Source organism: Tyto alba, unplaced genomic scaffold, assembly GCF_018691265.1.
Source record: "Tyto alba isolate M040663 unplaced genomic scaffold, T.alba_DEE_v4.0 Super-Scaffold_23, whole genome shotgun sequence".
Taxonomy (NCBI): domain Eukaryota; kingdom Metazoa; phylum Chordata; class Aves; order Strigiformes; family Tytonidae; genus Tyto; species Tyto alba.
In genome coordinates this window covers 10922955-10939647 of record NW_024881297.1, presented here as the reverse complement: position 1 = coordinate 10939647, position 16693 = coordinate 10922955, and the positions used below count along the sequence as shown (strand labels likewise).

Sequence of the window (16693 nt, the reverse complement as noted above, 5' to 3'; positions counted from 1 at the left end):
CCCGTGGGCGGGCAGGGGGCCGGCGCCAGCGGCCTCGGGGGGCAGCAAGGTGAGGCGGCAGCGCCGGCCGGGCTCGCCCTCGAGGAAGCCCAGCACCTCGCCGTCTAAAGGCGCGCTGAGCCCCCGCAGCTTCTCCACGGGCAGGGGGAGGTTGCGGCTGAGCAAGCGCGGCTGCTGGAACGGCAACTCCACCTCCAGCGTGAAGGGCACGACGAGGGTCCGGCGGGGAAAGTCGTAGCGGAGCTGAAGGCGCAGGCGGTACCGGCCGGGGCTGCGGGCTCCGAAGTGGGTGTAGGTGACCTGCCCGCGGGCGAAGGCGCAGGGGAAGGATCCAGGGCGCCCGGCCCGCTCCCCAGCTCCGCCACAACGCACCGGTCCGCCGGCCGCACCCGCAGCACCAGATCCGCCTCCGGGCCCAGCGAGACGGAGCGGCCGAGGGGGACGCGCAGCCCCTCGTGGGAGACCACGATAGCCGAGGGGTCGGGCTCCACCGGGGGCTCTGCCGCCCCCCGAAAAGCAGCAGCAGCAGCGCTGCGGCCGGAACCCCCCGAAACCCCCCGGCCACGGCCCGGCTCCTCCGGGACGCTCTGCGCCGTCCCACCGTGGCTACTAAAGGGCCGGAGCGGGGGGGGGGGGGGAACCGCCCCGGGGTTGGGAGAAGGGCCCTCCCCCAGCGCTGCAGCCGGGGCCGCCACCCCGGTTGGGGCTCGGGAGGGGCCCGTACGCCCGGCAAGGGGAGGGCTGGGGCGGCGGCAAACCGGAGCGACACCCCCCCCCCCCCCCGTCCCGGGGCGGGCTGCCGAGGTGGCACCCACCCGGCTGAAAACCCCAAATTTCCTCGAGGGGGAAGGGAATTCAGCGCGGAGAGGAGCAGAGGCAGCAGTTCAAAGCCAAACACAACCGGCCCCTTCGAGCTCGAAAAGGGGCGAGTGAGAATTCGTCCATACATTTCGCCCCCAGGCTTGGCACACAGCTCACGCTAGGCGCGGACAGTAAAGGGGGAGGGGGGAGGAATTCGCACAACCACACTGACTTTCGGATGTTAGCTTACCTCCAAACAAATTCTCACAGCTGAGACAAAGGGAAACTGCCTCCCCTTCCCCTGCGCTTGGGACCCTTCCAGGTGCTCAGCCCTTGCTCAAGCTCCTGGCTGAGGACAGCGGATAAAAATGCTACCGGATTTAAAAAAAAAAAAAAAAAAAAAAGCCAAGATTTCTGTTGGAATTACTACTGGGCTTTTTATTATTTTGGACATTTAGCCTACTATTTCATTAAAGGGACAACTTGCTTAAAGTTTTATTTACTGTTGATGACTTTTTTTTTCAAATTCTTCGGGAAAATATCAGCAAGTGACTGAGTCCCACTGTGCATGAAGATTAATTGCTCACTCACTCTTTACCATACAATAGGACTGGGCTTTTCATTTTTAGGTGTTTTGTTTGTGTTCTGCTATCTTCATTAATATCAATGCATATTTGAAAATAAAGTGCACAGAGAAACCAAGTACACTTCTCTGGTTTAGTACAAGCTTTATAAAATCATTTGCTATGAGTTTATCAATGGCTGCTGTTTTTTTTTTTTGTTTTTTTTTTTTTTCCCCCCCAAGCATAAGAACTTTCTCATATGTAAGTTTCCATACACTAGAGAGCAGTTCTGTACTCTGTGGAAGTGTTCCCAGGAGTGAGGACTGAGCCCCTGGTGTGGTCGATACTAACAAACTTCTAGTGGGACTTGTCCTTTCAGGAACATAAATATGTCCAGCTAATTTTCCTCAAGCCAATGGGATATTTCTGGACAAATGTAACCAGACTAACTTATAATAATAATCACTTATAAATAGAAAGGGGATTTTCTGTTCTTGATAGATTGAAAGCCATTATGTCAAGTTCTGCTCTTTGGTAGAGCTGTGTAACCAATAACCCAAGTTACCCAGCGAAACCTGTGTGTACATCTACATATATATATACAAGCATGCAAACTTCATGAAATTTGCATTTTTTCCATCCTTAATCAAATCTAGGCATTTGTTCTACAAGGAACAGTGCCAGTACACAAGGTCTGTGTAAAGCTCAAAGATTGTATGCTGTTTCCATCAAGTTTCCTGGAAAGTAAGACAAATTTTCCCATTAAAATAAATGTAATGAGAAATGTGTACAATTACAATTTTTATCTCAAGAGTGTGTTGGGCAGGAAAAATTGAGGAATTGCTTTCCCATGTATTTGCACTCAAACTGCTTCTATCTTCCAGTTTGTTGTGAGGTAGCATAATTTATTAAAAATATGAACGTACACCAGAAAACCGTAGATTATATATTATGAAGTTATGGAAACCTAATGTTAAAGTGTTGACAAACTAAATCCAAAGCGCACACAGTGGTTCTGACTTCCCCTTGACTTTGTGCACAGTACAAGAATAATTTTCTCCTCTTTCTGTTACAATAGCTTTTAAAATATCTCTTCAGCTTTTAAAAAGATACATCATTATTTTAAAAAATACCTCACTAGCTTTTAAAATACACCTTTCTTACACCACTGAAGTCCGGTCCTATAAGCAAGTAGAAATAGGTGCTCGTATTACATGTTAAAATTGGTGGAAATGCTTTCATATGTACCTGCAGAAAAGCAGTATTTTTTTTTCCAGCTCTTAAAGAACTTCCAATTGGGTCTTGAGTCCTGCAATCACCTTTCAGCTGACTTTGATGGGCTTTGGATCAATGTTAGTTACATAAGATATTTAGAATTAAATTCAAAGATTTGTTAAAGTTTTACTTGATCAAGTTGCTTAACTGTGCCTCAAACATAGGCAAGTGGCTCCTTCCTATAGTCATATTCCAGCTGAAAAAAACCCCACCATATTCCAATATTAAAGCAGGTTATGGCTAATGGCAGAGCTCAGTCAGTAAAACATGGATACTGGATATCAGTGAAAGATTCTAGAGATCTTGATTTATCACCCTGTTAGTTCAGTGGTAGCATAATTACAACTTAAAAATAGAAGTTGCCTGTTTTTCCTCTATGTTCTATGTATCTTTTATTAATACCCCTGAACTCAAATTAGGCTCAAGAACATTTCTGCTCTACATTCATATAAGAGCATAAGGCATTCATAGCTGGGAGGCAGTCCAAACCTTGGTGCAGCACAACATATACAGCTAGATCCTCAGGTTCTAAGTCTGCATCATTTTAAAAAATAAATTAAAAAACAAAAAGGAAAGCAAAAATAGTTGCTTAGAAGGTTCATTAAGCTGGAAAATCTCCACCTGTTCCCTTAAGAATAGTATATCTTATTTTAAGTGTTACCCTGACAAAGTGTGTTTAAAACAGCAAAGTTAAGGAACTCCTTGCAGGTGTTCCCTTCTGAATCAAAATGTTTCTTAAAATCACACAACTGTAATTAATTTTGGATCCACAAGCACTGATGCGCAAGTAACCAAGTAGGTTGAGCCAATCTGACAGTTCACTGTGGCAACCCTCTGATGTGTTGGGAGTTAAGGTTTCAGAGCCAATTACCATGGAAATTATGACTTTCAGCCCAAAACAGCAGACAGATTTTCCACAGAATTAGACTTACACTAATCACACCAAGATCCCTTTTTTCATAGTCGCAGAAACATACATAAAATTGTAACCAGAAAGATGTTTGAGTGAATATTTGCTATGTAAGTGGTGTGAGCACTTTAAAAACAGACAATACCTCTTCCAAAAACTCTTTCCAATGGTTGGGTTATTTCTCATGCTTAGCAATGAGCCCTGTAAACAAGTCTTAACAAGCTTCAGTTAAGTGTGGAAATCTACAGACATGCAACAATAGATTGATATTTTTGCTTATCTTGGAATTTGTTGCCCAATTGCCTCTGAATTCAGTACTGGTTCTATAGCTCCAGTTTAAGTCTCCAGTCTTACTGACTGGACCCTTCAGTGGTTTGGATCAGTCCTTTCCATCTAGCTTGGTTTCAAGAAAAAAAAAAAAGATCAAGAGAATACTCGGCTACTAGCGTTAGTCCACCTTTTTGTATACCACATCTTGAAGTGAGATAAGAGAAAATGTTTTCTTTGATTAATGTTGGAGACATTAGTTGGAGGAAAGGGACTCTTGAAGGTATTCAAATTCAAAAACCTGAATCTGAAAAAAGTACAGTGTAAAAATAAGTAATTTATTGAATTAACCTAATGAATGTAAGTATTTTGCTAAGCACATAACTACATCTGCTTTTTCTTTTAATATATTTGTTTCACTTGCAAATAGCAGGATGAGATGCAGCAACGACCAAATTAGACACGTCCCCCACCTTGGAAGTAATTGGATTTTAATTCCATAGGAGTAGTGCCAGTCAAACACTGCTTTGAGAGGCTGAGCACACTAGTGCTACTTTCACCTAACATGCTTATGATAACAATAAAAGTCAGAAGGGGCTCCCTTCATAAAAAATTCTACTTGATGCAGATAAGATGCCCTGGTTTGGAAGCATCAGGACCTTGCCCAGTATCTGGTGAGAGCTTTGGCTGTGAGACCCACCTTTCTTCTGCTCACACATCCAGTGCCAAACACCCGCCCTGCTTACAGGCTGCGAGTAGTGCACTAACCCCTGGCACGGCACAGCCAGGGTTTCTGCAGGCACAGCAGCCTTCCTCTGCATTCTGCCTTTGAATTTCATGTAGAGGGCCCCCTCCCCTGGGGAAAAAAAAAATATATAGTTCCAACACTATCTGTCACGTATCTCTTTGGGAGAAGAGAAAAACTGTATCATATGGCATTACATGATGTTAGGACATATTGAACTATACCGTACCATGCTATAGGGTCTAACTAGATGAATGAAAGAGAGCAAGCATGCACCTGCACTTCCAGGCAGCAGACTTGCTGCACTTCACAGCTCACAGGGAACCAAGTACCTAAGAAGAAAATAGAGTGGATCTGCAAGATCGCATGCTATTAAATATATGTACTTGTTCTGGTAAAATAAGACGTTGAAATGCTGCTGCCATACCCTCTGCAATGCTTTCTACTGGGAACCACTGTCTCTGTGTGTATAGGTAAAAATAGGTGTGTACGTGTGTGTGTATACACACACAAATTTGATTTCTAAAACTCAGAAGCTTTGTAAGACTTTGGGGATGGCAACACTGCAATCCTTAAAAACTTAGGAACTAGAAACAGGTTGTAAACCTCTGTTCCAGGCTAAGGTCTTAGAATTGCACTACTAAAATCCTTTCTTCTGTTGTATTCTAAACCCCTTTAGAAACAAATTCAAAGTTTAAAAAGCAGAGGGGTAACTTTTGGAGCAGAAAGCATCACTGAAGACCCTTGCCTAAATTCAGGGTACGTATCTATCCAGCAGAGAGCAAAGCCTAGAGATAGATCAGCCCCTGGAATCTGGCTGGTTTGGCTCTGCAGATGAACACCCACATAGTCAGAAGAACATCTGCTGCAACGTCTCATATAAAGCATATACTTTTGAGGGTTTTTAAAAAACATGACTAAAAGCCCTTTCACAGTTCCTGATAAATTTCCATCTGTTTTCTGCATTGGCTGAAGTCTTGTCAACATAAGGAGGAACTGGGGATTCTTAGGAACTTCAAGATGAACCCAGAGCTATCCACTTTTGCATCGTTTTTAGAGAGGGATCTGGTAGATGTGTAGTGTTAGCCTACTGACCCTAAGTGGAATGCTAAGAATATCCTTAGTAAGTAAAAATCTACTTAACAGTAGAGAAAGGAAAAAGATTGCAAAAAAAACAAACAAAGATCAAGTTAATTTGTAAAGTGTTTACTTTGTATAGTTTTATCTTTCACTTCAAATAAGCAAGCATTCCACAACTGAAGATTCAGCTGATTCTTAAGAATGTTTTGTTGTATCAGTGTAATGACTCCTTTTTAAATAATTAGAGGTAAACAAAAGTATTCAAGAGGCTATTTAAATAGTGATAACCTTAAGACTAACAGCTTTGACTAAAAATCAGTCTTATGAGATACTGGAGCCTTGCACATTTGTTCATTCTTCCTTCCCGTCCCCCCCTGTAAATCAACAAGGATGTCACAGGATCCAAAATGATCATTCATGCAGCACCCTCCATCCCCAGTCAGTCGAAGCGCTGACTTACATACTTCATGTTAAAGCACAGGGCTCCCTGCATTCTAGATAAGCAGTTACGGTAAACAAAAGCAAACAAATGCACTAATTAGAAGCTTTTAATGTAAAATTATTTTAGGGTTAAATCACAGTATTACTGTGAGGACATAAGGTATTTAAATCCTTGTATAAAGTAAGAGAGCTCCCTCTGAAGTTTGCTTAATTTATGAATGGTCAGTCTTCACTTAGAATTGAGAATCTTCCAACATTGTACAAGTGCATATGATGGCTTCACGGTGCTTATATAACAATTTTGCATATTATTGTAAAAATACAATTACTAAAACTTTGTAATTATTACAAAATGGCCACAAACATCATGATGCAGTTTCCTAAGCAAACAGCATATGACCAACTAAAGCTACATTCAGGTTCTTCCTTCTATATTAACACTGAAAATATAAACACTAAGTAGTCCATCTATAATATTCTTTCCTCACAGACTGGTTAGCTCTTAGTCAGATGTAATTAAAAAAAATATATATATATATAAACCAGGTAGCAATTTGATATTGAAAGTGACTGAATACCATTCAATTTTTATGAAGGTCTATTCCATTTAAACAGGGAAAAAACCAACGCTGCAGCTGCCATCCCCAGGACCTTTTTAGACCTTCTCTGTCTTGCAGCTGCAGAGCACAAACGAAATCCAGGAGCTCCCCGTGGAATGCTCCCAATAGGCATTTCATACCATAACTCTACCCTACGATGGAGCCAGGGGCTTCATTGAGTTTGACTGACAAGGTGGAGCAATTAGGCAGTGACACATACAAACATCAAGGAAGCTCCCCTATGCACAAGGGGCACTCATGGCTTTGCTGCCCCTTTGCTAATTTGCAGTAGCATTCTGGGGTGTATAGACAAGGCTTGCAAACAGTTACAGATTTTGAAAAGACCAACTTTTCTCTTGCGTAATCTTAAGCATTAGCGTCAGATCCAAAGCACTCTGCCCAGACAAAATGGTATCCTACCATGAGGAGAGGGAGAAACAACAAGTCTTTGGTGTCTGGCTACAGGCTCCAGATAGACCCACTCTTGGGCACTTCTGCCAAGTACCTCAGCACCACCATCCCCAGCCAGGGTCTGTGGAGCGAAGGGGAAAGGCAGTCACCTAAAATCATGTGCTCCTGCACCCACGCCATTCTGAGCAGCATTTGCCTTTAAATGCATTCCCAGACTGCCTGATTAGCACAGGCATGGAACAACAGCAAACCCAACCCTCCCTCTTCTCTCCAGGAAAGTTAACATCTCACGGGCCTCACAATAATTGCTCCAGAACACAAAGGGAGAACTAGACAGCTGTATTGGGAGAGGCATATTTTGAACCAATGTGCTTTCCGAGTCAATTTAACACAGTTAGAAAACGATGAGCATATCCAGTGGCTGTCCGTGAAAAACAGGGATAAATTCTCTAACCACACATGATATCCCAGAGCAGAAACAGATATTGCCTTACACATCAATTAAGAGACAGTAAAGGCTATGCTCAAAGGCTAGAAACCGCTATTTCATACATTCATATTTGTATAAATATATGCAACATTCTATGAAGTTTACAATGTCCATCTTTTAAAACTGTACTTAAGTACAAATGTAACGATATCCCAATGGCTACGTACACCTCTGAAGAGATACAGAAACAGAAAGCCTTTTATTCTTCTCAGTCAAATTTCAAAAACATTTCAGTATACACACACTTAATCTGCTTGGTTTCTGGTGGCCAAGCAGCTACCCAGGCATGTTTACGGAGTGCATAGCCCAGTTTTCCTTCTCTCCTTCATGTTGCAGGTGTTCCCTCTGTGACATTTCCTGATTTTATAGAAGATAGACAAACTTATGCCCAGGTAGGTCATGTTGCTAATTTATCTAATATTCTACTGCCTGTAATCTTCCTTTCGTCTTAAACAAGTAAATCCCAAACCATGCATTGGGTTCTTTGAAATGAATAGGCTAGTACCATCTCTTCTTAGTGCTCTTTAGATTAGGAAAAGGTCAACAAGGTTGTTCACATGAGCACTACCAACATCAGAGAGAATTACAGAATCAATAGCTGCCCTCAGAGGTCTGCTCAGGTAGACTAGCCAGCCAGCCATGCAAGCAGCCCACTGTACTCCAGGCAAAAACCACTCTGACAGGAGAGATGGCTAGAAAGCTTTAACTCTTTCATGTACACAAAGGAGCTGCCCGTTCACTTCTCTGTGGAGCAGACACAAGAAGTCTGAAGAGTAGAACAAGAGCACATTTGTGAGCCACTGTTCACCGCACAGGTCTGAGAGGTGTGGGCTTCCCTAACTGTCACTCAAGGGGAAAAAAACCTTGCAATTTTAGAATGCATCTCCCCACCTGTGAAAGTTGGTAGGTATGCAGACTAGGCAAGAAAGTAAGTCAATGGAACTTAAAGAAACCTTAAGGTAAAGCAAATGGCATGTATTTTACCACAATACAGAAATATAGCAATAAATGATGTCCATTAAGTATTTAGGAATACAAAAGGATTTTTAAAAAACAAAATACAAACAAGTTATAAGGTATTGACATATCTTTCCAGATTTTATCACTAACTTCTATTTCACAAATGGCTGATATGTCAAATATTTTCTTTAGATCTTTGCTCCAATAAATTCTACATCAAGATGGATTACATAAATTTGATCTTCCATGGCAATTTGGCCCATTTTATCTATTGGTTTTGTTTTTATCAAATCTGCAATCTAACAACTTTACTATGAAACTAGCAAAATTTTTTTTAGATCCATTCTTTATCAGAGTATTTGATAACTCTTTGCTTACCCACAATTGTTAAAATTGTTAACAAGTGGCTACTGCCACTCTGGAGACTTGCTCCCTATATTTCCCCTTTGCTCTCATGAGATCCCCCCCTGCAGTGCTGTGTCCAGCTCTGGGGCCCTCAGCATCAGAAGGACACGGACCTGCTCAAGTGGGTCCAAAGGAGGCCACGAAGATGCTCGGGGGGCTGGAGCAGCTCCCCTGGGAGGCCGGGCTGAGAGAGTTGGGGGGGTTCAGCCTGGAGAAGAGGCGGCTCCGGGGAGACCTTAGAGCAGCCTCCCAGTGCTTAAAGGGGGGGGCAGGAAAGGTGGGGAGGGACTCTTTGTCAGGGGGTGTGGGGATAGGATGAGGGGTAACGGTTTTAAACTGAAAGAGGGAAGATTTAGATAAGATAAAAGGGAGAAATCCTTCCCTGTGCGGGGGGTGAGGTGCTGGCCCAGGGTGCCCAGAGCAGCTGTGGCTGCCCCCTCCCTGGAAGGGTTCAAGGCCAGGTTGGACGGGGCTGGGAGCACCCTGGGCTGGGGGAAGGGGGCCCTGCCCGGGGCAGGGGGGGGTGGAGCTGGGTGATCTGTAAGGTCCCTTCCGACCCAAACCATTCTATGGTTCTATGATATTTACAAATCCAAAAACAGTTGGGTGACTTTAAGAATTGGCCATTTCTCATACTTTAAAGGAGAAAATTGCATGTTTTTTTTGGAAATATTTGATGACTGATGGATTAAATAAAAGATAATATACAGGAAGAACAGTGGAATTGGTCAGAAGTAATAAGAAACTGAAATCAGGCTGATACCATTTTATTTTTAAGAGTCACAATTTTCACTCTGTACTGTTATGTTTTAGTGCTATTATTCTTTTCCTAAGTGTAATCCAATTTAGGAATCTGAGTTGAATCCATCCCTGAAGATTCCTGAGCCCTGCAGAAACTATTCAAATTGTTCTGGTTTTGATGAAGAAACATGAAAGAAGTTTAAACAAATTAAAACCAAAACCAACATTTCAATATTCTACTAGGAATGGACTTGAAGTTGTCCTGTATTTGTTTCAGAGTTTTTTCCACACAGGCTTATCTTCAACAACATAGTGGGGATTTTTGGCATGTGATATGCTGCTACACTGATGCAGTGATATGTCTGCTTAGGACCTGTGAAACCAGATGCTACCCATCTTATCTGCACCATCTGCTCTGACACAGATATCAGAGAATCTAAGTTAAAATTCTAACTGTTGTATGTTAAATATAAAGAGGATTTAGTTGGCTCCTAGTGAGTGATGCTATTCTGCTCTAGGGAGTCATATGAACACTCCAATATTCAGGGAACCTGATCCATATCTTTCTTTGGAACAAAGATACTTGTGTTTCTTACAAAAAAATTAGAACAATTTAGTGCACTGCTAGATCATGGCAGTGCTTTTCTGAAATTCTTATTCTGTGAAGTGAGAAATAGTTCCTACTTGCTTAGCTTCCCTGTAAAGCAGAAAAATAAGAGTACTCTACCATTGAAGCTAAATATTTGAAAATAATCCCTTTTTATCACCACGAAATACCTCTACCCACATGTAATCTTTAAAAAAATTCTAGTGTTAGTCATCGTCTTATTACAGTATTTGCATTTATGCTAAAGTTTATGAGAAAGTTATTCAGATTCACAGGACAAAAGAGTCTTAATGTAGATGCTTGTAATATTACCAAGCTACTCAAAACAGCCCAGGGGGGAGGAGAATGGAAGCACTTTTCAGGGTTTATATGTCAAGTAACTAAGAGTAGACCAGGGTTCACCTGGAGGTTTTGTTTGTTTTTGACAAAAAGGTTCTCTTCCAAAGGAAAGAACTGATTTGACAGGAAAAACAGCTTTTCAACACAGACATCTACTTCGGTGGTACAAAGCAGATACTTAAGATGTGATGAGCACTCATTCAGGTAGTGGAACCAGCTGGCTGCAGGCAGGACTCTGGAGACAGGCCCAAGCCTGGGCTCCAGGCACCACATGGGAGGGTAGTGCCAAAAAAAAAACCCTGGGGCACACATGCCCCAGGCAGCCTGGGGCAACAGGCAAAGCCAGCACTTGACCACAGGTCTCCCACAGCCCAAATCAATATCTAGGCTAGACTAGATCAGGTGAATCCATCCCCCTGGGGAGTGTCAGGTTACCCTTAACACAGCATAACACATCTTACTAAGGTTTTTCCCCTTCTAACATTTCAGCATGCAGTTTTTTGCCTACTCTGGTCACCACATGGCTGTAGAGAAACAGCAAGAGACTTGAAAAATTCACTTTTCTCATGCCCCAACTTTGAGAAACTAGTTTCTGACTCAAGTCTTTCAGAAGACCAAGCCTATAACATCTACAGAAAACCATATACAAGGTATATATTTGTTGACATGAATGTCCACAGTAGGAAGTGCATGTGCCCTGCACATGCACCCAAATTAGTTGTTGCACATTCCAAGACACAGTAGAGGTATTGCAGACATGACTAGAAAGATGCTGCTCAGTGAGAGCACAGGCAGAAGAAATAACTAATGCAGTGTCTCATTCTGTTTGTTTTTCCACCCTACCACCCCAAGAAGAGAGTCACTTTTGCCTTTTAATGAGTACATCTGACACACACATTTTATACAATCATTCTACTATCAAGAACCAGCACAATGTAAGTAAATGCTAGGCAATTTTGCAAAGACTGTTCACAGTAAGATTAAACAAATGCAAGGCTGGAATAGAAGTATTTAAAAAAAGAGAAAGAAAGAGAGAATGAGCGCTCTCAAAGAGGGAAACCTCTTTTAAGCAGTTTTGCTTAGGTGGGGTCACCACCACTCATTGATCAAAGCATCACATGTAAGACACCACAAAACTGGCAGAATTCTTCTCCCATGATCCTCAACTATTCATGGAAAGCAAAATACTAATCCTCCAGCAAATGTAGAAGATCTATCAATTGATCTCCGTAGTACTATACTGCTAGATAATCTATATATAAATAATTGACTTTATGCATGTATTGACTATATATAGTGAGTCAATAATAAAGCAAGAGATGAATCAGACACTACAGGCATTGTATGAGCCTTCTGTAACAGTCTTGGTTTCTTCTAAGTCCCCTGTCCAGAAGTAATCACCATCAACAGATCAATAACAACATTTACCTAGCAGTAGTCCCTCAACAATGCATATATTTAGGCGGCACTATGTTAAATCTAACTCTTATTGCTAGTTTGTTCTCCACAAAAATTAAAAAATAAAGATAACTTTTTCAAGTGCTCCTGATTGATCGATATAAAAAGACAAATACCAACATTATACAACATATAAAATTTACGATAACCTGATAAAATTTGGCTATTGATGTTACTAGTGCTCTTTACTTCATTCTATACTACTGAGCTCTCTTCTCTATTTATTGATTGCATACCTCAGTAAAGAAATTGTTTAAGTACAGTGTCAGACTGAAACAATCATCATGCATCTTCAGGAACCACTTCTGTGAAAAGGGGCAATGATTTTATAGACCATACTTGATAGCAACTTGCAAGGTCCACAACACACCCCAGGGCTCACAGGCACTTTAAACACAAGCAATCAGGGGTGGAAGCAGAACCAGCTGTGCACAGTGCACAGGTACAGCAGCGAACACAAAGCAAAGTTAACACAAATGGGTAGGAGGCTCTCAGGAGGTATAAAGTGCTATCACTACACCAAATTGTAAATAAACCTAGAATATATCCTACTGCTTCTCTCCTTTAGCCAGCTCCACACACCGTCAGGGACTCAGACCCAACCAACTGGTATTTCTTTGTATAATTCTATAGTCACTATGACAAATCAGAAGCAATTCCCCCACTCACACAATAACAAAGTTTGAAAAAAAGAAGTTGTCACTTACAGCTTGAGTCTTTGAAACCTGATGCTTTAAAGTTTTTTCAAAAAATAGTCACATATAATTGTAGTTGTCCTTTAAAAAGTAATATGCAAAGGTACTCAGTATGACTACAAAATACAAATACTGCCTTAACCTTGATAATAGCTTAATCAGTAAGAGATAACAGCTATACTGATTTATTTAGTGATATAAAATCAGAATATGTCTGCACAAGTTCAAGGCAAGTTTGAACATCACTAGGTATTTTAGATTCAACTGTTCATGTTGCATGCCCTTGGGCACACAAGGAACCTCAGTGGTACCAACACAGGAGACTGTTACCCTCCAGGCACAGACACCACAACTCCAACTGTTCCACAGAAGCAGTAAGCTTTTCCCAAGGTCAGAAATCAGACCTCTCATGGTGTCCTCTAAGGGTTCAGCACCTCAGAAGCTACTGGTTTGTATCACAGCCAAAAACACGCCCTGCACAGTGCTGTTATCACGGCAGGTTTTAGCTAGGAGCACAGCCACAACATGGTAGGAGCGCTAGCTAAAATAAACTTGGCTTTTGTATCAAAACCCTAATCTTCTAAGAAATGGAATGCTACAGAGCTTTTTCTTGTTCTTTCCCTTCGCAAAACAGCATTACATCATCTGTGGCTCCTGGTATTTCTAAGTAGAGGCACAAATATTTTGTCTAGTCATGTAGTTTATAAAGAAAAGGAAAACAAACACTCCCAACCAGAAAACAAACACCTATTTACAATACGAAACAGAAACTAAGCAAGGAATAAATTTTTTCAGGCTAATTTGAGAGATACTCAATTGGGTTATCAACAAGACAAACCTTCCCAAGTTTAGAAATACAAAAAAACTGAGAGAAAACTTACTAAAATCATTGAAAATCAGAGAAAGAAGAGCTGCTTACCTCTACAGGTAGTGACACATTTTCACAGACTTGCCAGTGCACTTTTAAAGCTTCCACACGCTCAAGTTAGCTTTGTCTACTAAACCTGTGTGCAAACCAGCGTGTTAAGGCCTGATGAGAATCAGGTGATGCTCAGCTGCCCCGACTGGCACCAGCACCTGGGGAAGGTGCTGCCCAGCCCCCAGCAGCTGAGATCAATCGAATCATCACACACATGAAACTGCCCCCTGGCTCTGAGTTTGCAAGACCAGAAGCTAAATAACAAAGGAAACAAACTTTGGATCTAAACTATGTAACTTGTTTGGGTTGGGTTTGTTTGTTTGTTGTTTTGTTCTGGGTGTTTTTTGTGGCTTTTTTCTGGTTTTTTTTTTTTTTTTTTTTTTTTTGTTGTTTTTTAAAGCATATAGCTTTTGAGAGGAAGAGGCTTTACAGCAAAACCTTCTATAATTTGTAGCTGCTTTGAAGGCAGAAAGGGAGGTTTTAGATCACAGAATAATCACATTGTCACAAAGAGCCCACCACAAAGAGACTATTGTAAGTCTCCCATTATCAAACCCTGAAGTCCTTTATTTAAAAAAACAATGCCCACAACACTGAAGCAACTCCCTCATCAAAATGTGTTCTTTTCCCACTCTAATAGCATGTTTGGAAACCCTGAACAAGGACAGCAATTCATTTCAGGCTGCAGTGTGCATACAAGCCCTCATCATAGCTTATATTTGCAAGCTACTGGTTATTCTCCATTTACAGCACTGAGTTTCACAACAGGTAGATGAGTTTATTAAGCTATGTGCTTTGATAAGCCAAGATGCAAGCTATTTTGACTTAGTTCCTCTGGCAATTATTGAGATCTTTAATTTGAACAACCATGCAGACGTTATGTGGCCAGTTCTCACCTGGAGAATACCACTACTGTAATATAGATATACTCACATATTTCTAACTACCTAATTAGCCTTAAGTGCATTATAAAGTTTATTATAACAGAAATATGTCACATAATAACATTTTATCAAAACCTTTACGTTCCCTGTTTTCTAAACTCTCCCTAAATTGAATATCTTTCTTATTATCATAAATATTAGAAATCTGCACTGCCAGTAACTGTGCTTGCCATTACCAAAGCTACAAAAATGTAGGATCATCCTACTTCTAGTTTCTGTCTTGGTTATACATCCAACATTTGCATTAACCTTCTTAATTACACCTGAAAACTCACACTGGGTTATGCTCAGGGTCTCCCTGCCTTCCAGTACACGGGCCTGAATTCCTCCATCTTAAATACTTGTTTCATGGTCTTTTTTTCCCCCATAATACTAGAAATTGTAGCACTCGTATGTCTCAGACTGGATTTACACATTTTACAGTAAATACTACAAACCTTTAGATTGATATTATGATTTTCTACAAGCTTTTCTTAAGTGAAAAAATTATTCTTTAAGTAGCACAGGGTTGTACGTCATCTTTTGCATGTTTAGTATAAATTGTGCCTCAATAGTTTGCTAGGTACAATTTCTAATTTCTTATGAATTAATTTTTCCAAGAAGACATAAAAAAATGCAATTAGTGTTGCTTATCTAAAAGCATACACTTTTACACATTCTCTTAATGGAGATACAAAATAGCAAGGGAATCAAGAGTCTTGGAATTGCTACCTAAACTATTATATAAAACTAAGTCCACCATGATGTTCAGAGAAAAAAACCCAAATAAAGAACCCCTCCCAACAAATAAAATGCATTTCTAGATCTCAATAAACATTCACTTCCCCCCCCCCCCCCCCCACCTAGGTTTTAATTGAAAAAATCTACCCTGAAATGAGATGTAATTTATGGCATTTTGGCAGTAGCAGGAAGCTTACAGCTGGCTATTGGCATGCTTTTGTCAGTTTTTGCTCTGTCTGCTACGGAATAATAGGATACTCTTAACTGAGTAAACCAAACATTAATTGAAGCAGTAATAAGCAGGTAGAGGTTATTTTCTGGAGATTAGTAAGTGACCGAGAGCAGCTGATACCCTTAGGATTAACCTTAGGTGCTTATTAATAGTTAGGAAAAATCCTGCATGCTGTGCTTTTTTGCTTTGGAAGATTTTAAAGGAAAATGTCTCTTCTTAAGATATTTTATAATTAACAATGGTTTTGATCAACAAATATAATACAGAATATTTCTGGATATTTCTTATATTTAAAACAGTGTGGGTTTTTTTTGTATTGCCTCAGCATCAAGTTCAGCAAATATTTCTCAATACAATAAATTGTATCTAATTAGTGGAAAAACTCATTTACTACCTTGTAAAAGAACTTTTGTCCCTGTAACACTATACCTAGCATTTCTTCACGAACTTTTAGAATCTAAAGGATGCATGGCAGTTGTCTATGAGACTCTAAAACCTTAAGATTTAGAAAATACAGGGATTTCCATCCTACCTGCTTTTTGGACAAGTTGCCTTCTCATTTTTGTAGAGCAGTTAAAAGGTGTCTGTCAACAGAAATAGAAGTTATTGTTAGCTGGCTTTAAAAAGATGTATTTAGAGATATTTGTTCTGTATGCTAAACTTAAGGTTTGTCAAACAAAAGCATGCTATAATCTTCTTTAAGCACATGCTAAGAACACAGTTCCAATGTCCTGGCCACACAAACCTGTTAACATTAGTAAAAACCTGGTACCTCTGAAGTTCACGGGAGCTTTGCAGCCAAGTTCCACAAGAACTTGGTTCCTTAGTATCAAACTCCCATATTTCATCCAAGTACTGATGAATTTGACTTACATATTAGATAGATGTGATCAGTGTAACCTGTCAGTTTGGAGGTATGATAATGTGATAAGTACTCTGCTGCAAGGACAATATTGTTTAAAACGAAAGATTTTTCTTTTTTCATCCTCAGAGAATAACTGCTTGTCATCTTTGAATTTAAGTGAACTAATTTATTAATCTAGCTTTAGTATTCATAAATAACAATTCATTGTTGTTAGTTAACACCATAC

General features: G+C 40.7%; 1 protein-coding gene across 1 annotated transcript in view; it reads right to left on the bottom strand.

Moving 5' to 3' along the window:
• Positions 1 to 949, bottom strand: part of LOC104362215 (FRAS1-related extracellular matrix protein 2-like) — a 53559-nt gene extending 52610 nt beyond the window's left edge. The window contains 3 exon segments of the mRNA XM_042796874.1: positions 2 to 341; positions 344 to 531; positions 816 to 949. Of these exon segments, the coding sequence (XP_042652808.1) occupies positions 2 to 341; positions 344 to 531; positions 816 to 949 (662 nt within the window).
• Positions 950 to 16693: the final 15744 nt, after the last annotated feature.